General features: G+C 37.8%; 1 protein-coding gene across 1 annotated transcript; it reads left to right on the top strand.

Moving 5' to 3' along the window:
- The first annotated feature begins 736 nt into the window (after window positions 1-736).
- On the top strand, window positions 737-10,812 carry LOC135594651 (splicing factor U2af large subunit B-like). Its single transcript, XM_065085090.1, has 17 exons — window positions 737-789; window positions 869-950; window positions 2,519-2,577; window positions 3,089-3,159; window positions 3,249-3,293; window positions 3,370-3,429; window positions 4,686-4,746; window positions 6,905-7,017; window positions 7,437-7,552; window positions 7,783-7,881; window positions 8,212-8,287; window positions 8,368-8,456; window positions 8,610-8,676; window positions 8,766-8,867; window positions 9,793-9,874; window positions 9,966-10,033; window positions 10,447-10,812. The coding sequence occupies exons 3-17, from the start codon at window positions 2,541-2,543 to the stop codon at window positions 10,594-10,596; spliced, it is 1,236 nt and encodes a 411-aa protein (XP_064941162.1). The 5' UTR covers window positions 737-789; window positions 869-950; window positions 2,519-2,540; the 3' UTR covers window positions 10,597-10,812.
- Window positions 10,813-10,820: the final 8 nt, after the last annotated feature.

Consider the following 10,820-nt stretch of genomic DNA (forward strand, 5'->3'; position numbering starts at 1 on the left):
GTTGCAACCCATTGTTTCTCCGCCATGGAACCCACAAGACGGATCCCGCAGGCTGGAGACCAATCGGAAAGCAGCCCTTTGTTTGAGGCCTCCCCCGGAAACGCAGGACGCGGTCGGGGCTCAACCGCGTGGGCCCGACATGACAAGTGGTGGCAGAGGAACCGTGTTCCCTGTCTCGGCCGAGACATGTGAGCTTAACATAATCAAATCAGCTGCGACCCGGGGCAGGTCGTTCCCTCGACATTTCCGGATCCTCTCCAAACACCGAATCGTGGTATTCATGAAGACTAGGTGGGCCCCTACGATCTGACGGATGCGATGCAGCAATTGGAAGGTTCCGATTCAAGCTCCAAGTGAAGAGGATCCGCCACCTCCTTCCCTTTTGCTCGCTGAGCTCCCGTTTTCTCCCGCTCAAAACGACCTTGTGGGCGACACCGCCGCTGATCCCGTCCGCGACTCTTTAGACCCGCCTCCAAACCACCGTGCTGTCGATGGTCACCACTTCTTCTTCTTCCTCCTCCTCCTCCTGTTTTAAAGTGATCGACTACGCAAGCCGTAGTGGGGCATGGCATTGCTGCGGCCGCTCATGGCGAAGGCGGAGGCGCGGTTCTCCAACCAGAGGTTCTTCTTCCCTTGTCGGAAGTCGAGGACCTACACGCTGGCCCTGACGTCGCTCCTCGCGCTCTCCGTCGTCCTTCTCGTGCTCCTCGCCCTCGACGTCCTCTCCCTCCCCATCGGCCCACTCTTCGCACCCAGTCGCGCCCACGATCGCTCCCACAGCGAGAAGACGTAAGAGTTTCCGATCCCTTTCTCGTGGATTTTGGCGGTCAGGCATGATGATTCGACCGCTTTGTTTTTGTTGGTGCAGGGAGGGGTTCGTCCAGAGCGGGCGTCAGTGGACGGAGGTCATCTCCTGGGAGCCCAGAGCTTTCGTCTACCATAATTTCTTGGTTAGTTTATTTCTCCTTCCATTCTTTATTGTTTTCTTTATTCATGTGTCCGTTCGAGCTAAATTAATGTGATTTGTGCGATTGGGGTAGTACGGATTTAGAGAGGTTCTTTCTTTTTTTGTGTGGTTTTTCTTATTTTTGTGGGAATCTAAGCTCTGAAACCTTAATCGATTCGGATCTTCCTGGTAGGTGAGGATTGACGCTGGAGCTGTCCTGTATTCATGCATTTTATCCAACAGTAAACATGCTTACTTGATACTTGGAGAAGATGAAGAATGTAGCGAAGTTCAAGTTTCCCTTTTCCGACTTGCTGGCACTTGATGCACTGTGTTTGCCATTGTTCTTGATTAGATTTCATGGAATCGATTCTTGTTGAAGTTGCATGCATCACAACACCTTAGTTCAGGTCATGCAAATGTTTCCTTTTACTCTCCTGCTTTAATGCTTATGAAATTGACCTCCAATTGCTCAGAGGTAAAGAATACAAAGTCTCCTATTCCTTATCATAGGATTTTTCCATCAGGCTTTTGGGGACGTTATAGTTTGGGAATATATTTAATATTATTAACTTTCTTCTTGTGCAATCTTGCACATAGTGACGTGTTTTGCCTCACTTCTGTTACTAAGTCGGTGACATGTGACATATAACATGCTCGAGGAATTATTCGTTTTGGATGAGCCCGTACAGTTTTGTCTTTTTAGGATGAGCTCCAAGAAGGTACTTTTAAGGGTAAGGGTGATGCTAGAGACTTATGAGTCTTTAGTTCCCCTGTTCTTCAATCAATATGGGACTAAATGTTCTTATCCGTTGAAAGTGATAAGTCAATATTTTGTCATCATTAGTGCGAGCATGAAGGCTCGTGAGGAATTATCTGTTTTGGGTGAACCCATACAGTTTTGCCTGTTTAGGATAAGCCCTAAAAGGCACCTTTGAGGAGTAGGGGAATCAAGGGCTTAAAACCCTCTAACATCACCCTTATCACCAGAGATACCTTTTGGGGCTCACGTATTTCTGTCTATATGACACGAGACTATGGATGCGGTTATTCTCTTCACGTATTTCTGTCCAGCCATCTTCATTTCTCAATCTTCAATTTTACACTAGCACCAAGTGTTCTTCTTGGCCACCTTACGTCCAGCCAATTACTCTTCTTGTGGTTGTTCTTATATTGGTGATAGAGCGACAATTAATTATCTCTATTCTCGGACAATATATACTTTTATATAGGAAGGTTTTCCTCCGTGCAGAGTTCGATAATTAGGTATAGGATCAAATATTTAGGGATCTTTAAGATAATTTAAAAGATAAACCTGTCTGCATTTGTTCTTGGACTATGTCATCTTTAAAACGTGAATAATCACAATTTATTACATGTCCAGATAATTTTCTTGGGAAGCTTAATTCAATGACAGAGTTGGCAATGCTTTACACAGCAAAAAGTGCATTAGGCCAACAGTCATTTTATTAAGACCCTGAAAATGCATACATTCAACCAAAATTTATTCCCTTAGGTTATTTAAGTTCTGACTATGATTCGGAGAGCTTATTGTTCCTTTTCCTTCTGCAGTAAGCGTACAAGTGGTTTTGACATGGCTCCTCTTGGTGTGTCTGATACTGCCATTGCAGGTGTGTGTACTGTTAAGTTATTGCTATTTTGTCCATCATCAGCAATTGGAAATTCGTACTTATGAAAATTATATAGGACTATTTATTACTTTATAATAGTTTTATATGGAGACTGAGAACCATTGTTCTGTTGTTGGCTGTTGTGTGTGTGTCTTTCTCTGTGACTCTGTTTTCGTATGGGTAAGAAGGCAATATTGGGCTACGTATCCCAAGATGCTATCAAAAGGCGTGCCTACAGTAGATTTTATGTTGGAGGGACAAATATATGTTCAAGGAACCAATGCACTGAGTTGTGGAATCGGCTTCAACCCGGAATTATCACACTTTGGTAGACTTAAGAGAAATATCCCCATCAGCTGCAGTGGTGTATTATTTTCTTTTTGAGTTTTGCTGTTGATAATGCAAGTCATATTAAGTAGGAATGTTTGCCTTAAAAGAGGAGTGAACAAGTGTCAGAAGCAGAAATTTCTGTGTTGTTGAATTCCCTGCTGTTTGTTTTTACATTATATAGGGTCACTGCCTGTTGTTCCACAACTTGTGACAGGAACTTTACCAACCATGTTACCTGTTGCAACCCATCAGGTACTTAAGAATTTTGCTTTTCTCAGATACCTTGTTCATTACATGCATATGATGTTTCTGTTAACATAAAATTGAATTATTTGGCATAGATTGGATCAATTGCACTTATGCCAGCACAAGCGGTGACTCAACAGGTAACTTGTGACCATTTCTTTTGATCTTAAGTTGTTTCATTGAAATGCCTAGGATTTGAAGATGCTCTCGTTTTAGGCAACAAGGCATGCACGCCGTGTATATGTTGGAGGCCTACCTCCCATGGCAAATGAGCAGGTTCTATTCTGACTGCATTTTGTTCTAAGTGGCAATTTTCCTGATACTCTCAGACAAGACACAAATTATTTAATCATTGTGTTCCCACAAGATCTTTTGTTCCCAAAATATAAAGCATTACCATTTAGTTGACAATATAAGAAGACCATGCCAGCCATTAATCGTCTTTGATTTTCCACCTGCACAAACTTATGTTGCTTCATATCATCTTCTGTTTGTACTGATATGACTTAAGTACATTAGATGTTATATATTCCTTTTCAAGTGATTATTTGGTGTAATATGTAACAACTCTAGATCCTCCAGGTTCATCCTGTTGTTCCTAAATAATTGTTCTTGTTTTCAGGTAACACACATAAGTATATAGAAATTTGTTATGCATCAAATGAGCTTTTCTATTGTATACTTGGTACCTCTGTCTTGGTTGCTCCCTTGTGACAACTCTAGATTCTCCAGGTTCATCCTGTTATTCGTAAATAATTGTTTTTGTTTTTAGGGAACACATATAAGTATATAGAAATTTGTTATGCATCAAATGAGCTTTTCTATTGTATACTTGGTACCTCTGTCTTGGTTGCTCCCTTGTGACCTTTGTTTACCTATTGTACGGAAACATCCTCTATGTTACATTGACCCTCCCCAGACCCCGTATTGATTGGAATCTCGTGCACCGGATATACAACTTGGGTATGCTGATTCACTATTTATGTAACTGTGTCACTGCAACCATACAGGCAATAGTAGTATATCTATGTTTCAATGTCTTTACAATAAATGACCTTTGTGTATGTTTACCGACATCTGAATTTGTATGTGTATAAAAAATTATACAATGCTTCTTTAGTAAAATAATCATAAATTAGAAGAGCTTTTAGAATGTCATTAATGAAAATGGGAAGTATATGAACCTGCCTGCAACATTTATGTACACCAGTTCAGATGAGCACATAAATATCAAGGATTATATTAAGAGCATATTAATATGCACAGATGAGCATAGACATTTAAGGTTAAGTTTGTTTCAGAGCATGTGTAGTTGAATTCTGTCTAAATGCTCCAGTATCTAAAATATGCTCCATAGTTGTATTCTCTGAAGGTTCCTCATGATTAGTCTAGTCAGTGGAGCAGTTATTTGTATTTCCCTGATCTTTGTTTCTTGGATCAGCTTGTTGCATAATTATGTGTATTATCAGAACTTGATATTCCTTGTCTACCATGCATGTGGTAACTTATATCTTGTTTGGCCTTCTAAACAGACAATTGCTACATTTTTTAGCCATGTAATGTCTGCCATAGGAGGAAATGCTGCAGGTCCAGGTAGAAACATTTTCCAAGTCGTTCTTTTTCCATAATGGTTTTCTCTCTCTAGTTGTTTAACTGTGGAGACACATGTTTTATACTTTTATTGTGTTTGCGTCCGGTTAACCTCAAATGCTCTGATGGCAGTGCACCAGAGAGGAAAAAAGGAAAAACATTACAAGTTAGGTTTACGCGGTGTAATTTTTACATGTGAAGTATCAAATATAATAAAGAAAGAAGAAATGTATTAGAATTTATGTTTCAGATTAAGCCAATAATTTTATTTGAGGCCTTCCACTTGATCAGACATGCCTTGCAACTAGGCTTGTACTGTTGTTGTCACAGATGCTATGCCACATTCCACCCCATTTAAAAATTCTTGTGCATGTTTTGTGCATAAGAAGAAACAAAAACATTGGGTTCTGCATTTTAGGTTAAGCCAATAGTTTTTTCTATAGCACTCTAATGAGCCTATCTTTTGCAATTAATCTTGTATATGTGGCAGGCAAAAGTTCATGCTACATTCAAATAAATTTTCATGTGAATTTAGTTTCTTACTAGACACTTAATTGCTTTTTTTTTTGATGGCTTGACTAATGAATAGGGCTTCTTTAAATTATTTGGTTTTGATCCTTGTGCTGTATTGGGTGTATATAGCATCTTAATTTGGTACAGATTGTCATTACAACCTAGATTTTGGATGATGAGAACCTAATTACTTTACTTTAGTCTCTGTAGTTCATCCTTGTGCTAGATTTTGCATGTTCATCGATTTGCAGATTTACTTGAAGAAAAAAAAATTAAAAAGAAGTGTTTACAATTCATTAATAATAGAAGGCAGCTTTGATTAGGGTAAATCAAGGGAAAACTAATTGAATTTGTTTGGGCAATAAATTTATGATGTGTAAATGCATTGGTTAGATGAGCCAATTTGGACTAGTGGTGCATGGGGAGGTAGAAATAGACACAAGTAAATTCTGTATGGAACCTAAAAGCTAATATCTTATGATTTCTCTTAATGTATGTACTTTGACCATGCACTTATGTTCTTTATAATTTTCTTGTGCCTATTTCCGAATAGTCATGCATATGACTTTGTGCAAACAAGAGTGTTCTTTTTCCCTCTTATGTTGTGAACATGCAATATGCTTAGAGGTGGGGAGCCCACATGACATTTGGAGTTTGTCCGCTCAGGGATTTCCTTAATTACATGATTCTATTCTCTGTTCTGTTGGTCACTGTCTGAAAGATTTAAAGTGCCATAAGCACCACACCTGCTGTTTTGGTTATTGCTGACAGTCACATGATGGTGGCATGACTTGCACACCTCCTCCAGCAGTTGGCCTATTTAACTGGCTTATTGTTCCCCCTCCATCTTGTCCATGGCAGTTCCGAGTCTATTGTGAAAAAGGTGTGAGGTAATATGAATGAGGTGAAAAGGCATTTGGAAGACTGAAGCCTTAAATTTTGGTTTATACCAATTCAATTGTCTTCGATTCCATGGTTGGACCGAAACTCGTTGTTTGGAACATAACCGCTGGTTTGGGTAACAGATTCATAACAGAATCAGTCCTAGGTACACATACCAAGATCATCAACCTCCAATATGCACTCAACTCTCTGATAGCCTGAATATTCCCATATAAATCTTTTGTTGTTACTCGTTAGCACTATTCTGTGCTTGCATCGCTCATATCTTGCATTTTCTCTTCTGTAGGCTTTCCACCTGTTTCCTCTGACTTTCCCTTCTAATGTTTTTAATTATTTATTTTTTTAACACAGTGACAACTTGCTTATATCTGCAAGAGGTCATGGCCATTAATATTTTGGTAAAGGATTTGAAAGCAAACTGGCAAATTAGTTTAATTTGTTGGAAAGGATAAAACGATAGCGTGCCTATCTCCTTCTAGGATGTAACTAGATAACTTTGCTAAAAACCTAAAAGTATTATATTGTACTAAAATATCAAATGTAAGGAAAGAGTTAGTAACCACAACAACATGTTAGTGGTATATATTGCTATGTAGAGTATATTTGCGACATTCATTTTCTTGGTTGGACTTTTGAGTCTCTAAGGTCCCGTAACCTCTAGTAATCCAGTTTATTGCTTTTACTTCGGAAGCTGATTTTTTTTACACTTTCTTTCAGAAATGAGTTTGATATATTTGTTTCTTAGGTGATGCTGTTGTCAATGTATACATAAATCACGAAAAGAAATTTGCTTTTGTGGAGATGAGATCAGTAGAAGAAGCAAGTAATGCGATGGCATTAGATGGGATAATTTTTGAGGTACATTAACATTCTAAAAACCATCCTTTTTGTCATCATCTGGTATCCATAATTATATAGTTGGTTATCCTCTTGCTGTCATTTCGTGCTAGCTTGACTTAACTATATTGTGCTTAACTGCTTATGATGAAATATGAAATTAGTGTCAACAATGAATACAACAAGATCATCTCAGTATTTTATGAGGATAAACATACTGTCCTTTGATTTTTAGCTGTCTTATCTAGCACCTATCATGTGGTTAATGCTTTGAATTCTCTCTTTGGTGGAAAATTAAATCTCTCATTTAACTCTGTCATCATTTTCTGTACTTTGTTCTAGATTAGGAATATTTTCATTTTTCTTTTTTTTTCTGTGTCCCCAGCACAGCAGAGCAAATTTGCTAATCTACATTTGTGTACCTCTTTTAATCTTGAAAGGGAGTTCCAGTGAAAGTTCGAAGGCCTACAGACTATAATCCTTCCTTGGCTGCAACACTTGGACCCAGTCAACCCAGTCCGCATCTTAACTTAGCTGCTGTTGGTCTTTTACCCAGGTGTGTCATCATCACATGCTTTCATATGGCTGGGGATACAATATCTTGTTTATTTTCACAATCATGAGATTTGGAAAAGAAGTATTACTTAATAAATTTGGACAGCCTTGATATTATGATGTTTTTCTATGTATTTTTGATCAGTTTGATTTCATGTAGCCCTCAATTGAAGTATTAGAATACTTTAGTTTCTTTAGTTACTGGACACTTATCATATGCTTTGTTGACAGTGCAATTGGCGGATCGGAGGGACCCGATCGTGTCTTTGTGGGTGGGCTGCCATACTATTTCACAGATGCACAAATAAGGGAGCTCCTAGAATCGTTTGGGTGTGAATACTAATTCCCTTTTTTCTGGTTGTTTTTGTCCTAGTATTTTTATGTTTTTAGCATCTCATGTTAAAAGGGATGAGAATATTCTGAAAAATATATACATTTAGTTTCTTACCTTACATTTGTCCTCATTTCAAGTGTCACATCCGCATGACCCACCTTCATGTATTACATGTGGGCTCATAATTTCTGCTGATATAATTTTTTTTTCCATTGATTTAGTCCTCAGTGATTCCGAAATAAGTAACTTGGTTGCAGGGATTTTGTTATATGTTTGTTTTATTGTACTGTATACTAATGAGGTCTTGTGGCTTGTTTTTATTTCAGACCCCTGCGTGGATTTGATCTTGTAAAAGATAGAGACACAGGAAACTCAAAAGGTTATGGTTTTTGTGTCTATCAGGTAAAATTAAATTGAATATTATGGTGTTGCCTTTTTATCTACATTTTTAATGCCATCTGAAAGCTCTTTTGTTAATTTAGGATCCATCAGTGACTGACATTGCATGTGCTGCACTTAATGGCCTCAAAATGGGTGAAAAGACACTAACAGTCCGACGTGCCACTGCCAGGTTTGTATGTATGCTCAATGGTGCAATAGTGGCATATCCTAATGTCTAGTGTCGGTCCATGTAAAGGGAACTTCTGTGTGAATTTTATTGTTTATAACTTTATATGCCCAAGTATAGCATCTTATGATGAAGATACCTCGTTCTAATCTGCAGCATGGGACAGATGAAACCAGAGCAGGAGTTGATCTTACAGCAGGCACATGAACACATAGCTATTCAGGTATATAGATTTAGATCATCGAGGTGGCATTAAACCCATTTAAATTTCTTCATGCATAATCTTCACTAATTTGAAGCTTCTCCATGAAGAAACTAGCTTTGCAAAGTGGTGGTGCCTCGCATTTTCAGGGGTTTGCTTTGAATGCCATCATATCTGCAGAACCGCCAACCAAAGTTGTATGCTTAACAGAGGTAGCCGTTGCCGCCCTTTCTTCACTTGGTACATTGTTAAAGGCTCCTGGCAAACAGAGTACTTATAGTGAAGGGGGCATTAGGTCTAAAACTTGATAAGAACGTCTGCAAATGCATACATTAGGATGTGCAATATTTACTGATGCAGAAGGGCTTATTTAGATGTTTGCACTTGCAGATTCTGAAGATATAGATACGGTATTTGTATTGATGCATTCGGGGATCAATATGCATAATGGGAAAAATGTTCAAGTAATATTATGATTTTATCAATATATTATTGTAGGTTTATGACAATATAATTTTCCAAACAAAGCCTTTGATGCTGACTAATAAATTATTATCGTTGTATTATTTTTTAAATACTACAATAGTAGAGTCTAAAAATTATATTATTTTATTATTTTACTTTTTTACTGCTATATTTGTGGCACCACATTGGGTTTCATAAAAAATATAATTTATTTCCTTATTTTATTAAATTTTATTGCTTAATTATTAATGCAAACTACTTTAATCATTATTTTGATGGGCATGGGTTTCTTGTGCTAGCCTTGCATCTTGTTATGTGTTGGTTTTCATTGCATGACAAAATGCAAACTTTTGACATAATGCAACAAATAGCTAGTTCATGATACATATAGATCCTGACTAGAATTTACTTCTGGTTTAAGAAACTGTTATCATTGTATATAAAGAAGGATACCTGAGATTATTTATCTACAAATTAAGGTGACATTAAATGACCTTATCATTCTGTCATTTGCAAACTAATTTTGTGTACCTGCATATTAGCAAGTCTGTTATTTCTGTTCTTTGATTAAAAAATAATAATAATACGGCCAGATGCATTCTGTCTCATTTTCATAGTGCTTGATAATTTGTTGTTTCCTTTTTATTAATTTATTGAACTGGGTGTTTAAAGGTTGTTTCTGTGGATGAACTGAGAGATGAGGAGGTGTACAAAGAAATACTAGAGGACATGAGAGAAGAAAGTGAGAAGTTTGGTAAGTTCTGGAGTTACTGCTTATGGATGCCTTCCTTCAATTGCTTTCTTCCATCAATTATGTTATCCCTTCTTTCCTGTTGTTTGTCAAGGTTCTTTGATAAATCTTGTCATACCTCGCCCTGGTCCAACTGGAGAAGCGATTTCTGGAGTCGGAAAGGTACGTATCTTTTCTTGGTTCTAACTGAGACGAGTTAGTAAATTGGTCAAATGGTTGAATTACAAGATCATATTATTATTTTAATGTAGAAGTTATAATTTATCATGGTATAGTAGTACAATGTGGATCAAGAAGTGACCCTCAACCCTTGAGATTAGGATTGTCAGTCCTTATTTTTTCCATTGGCCATTTAAAGGGTTCGACAAGCACTGAATTAGCCTTATTCTTAATTACTATAATTGGATGACTGTGTCTTCTGACATCCAATCACAAACTTATTCTTAATTACTATAATTTGTAATTACAAGACTTTCTAGTCAAGGGAAAGTGAACTCCAGGCATTACCTTCTCTGTCTTTTCAATAGATTATGCTGCCTTACAGCATTTTTTTTTATAAAAAAATTATGTTTCAGGTCTTTTTGGAGTATGCAAATGTCACGGACTCGGCTAGAGCTAAAGTTTCCCTCCATGGTAGAAGGTTTGGGGAAAATGTTGTCAGTGCTACGTATTATTCCGAAGAAAAATTCGCCACAGGAGATTACGACGCAATGGTTGTGGCTTGACCAGGATTTTTGCTGCCTTCTTTCTTGTCTTTGTTCCATCTTTCCGCTGCTCAGCAACCATGTGTCTTTCTAAACGTTAACTTCTTGCCTGTAACACCCGTCCATTTATTATTCACTATGCTTGATGCTCATAATCAGTGTGAGTTGTCGATCATAATCATCGGGTGCATTCCAGAGCCACTCTGTATTTTATATGCCAGCTGATTTGTTCTTTTCTGTGTTCC

The sequence above is a fragment of the Musa acuminata genome, chromosome BXJ1-1 (genome assembly GCF_036884655.1).
Source record: "Musa acuminata AAA Group cultivar baxijiao chromosome BXJ1-1, Cavendish_Baxijiao_AAA, whole genome shotgun sequence".
NCBI classification, from domain to species: Eukaryota; Viridiplantae; Streptophyta; class Magnoliopsida; order Zingiberales; family Musaceae; genus Musa; species Musa acuminata.

Excerpts from the sequence above, each read along its gene's own strand:
- LOC135594651 (XM_065085090.1), top strand. The coding sequence starts at position 2,541 with ATGGCTCCTCTTGGTGTGTCTGATACTGCCATTGCAG. Across the intron at positions 7,882-8,211 it reads GAGCTCCTAGAATCGTTTGG|ACCCCTGCGTGGATTTGATC; the intron begins GTGTGAATACTA and ends TTTTTATTTCAG. Across the intron at positions 8,868-9,792 it reads AAGTTGTATGCTTAACAGAG|GTTGTTTCTGTGGATGAACT; the intron begins GTAGCCGTTGCC and ends GGGTGTTTAAAG.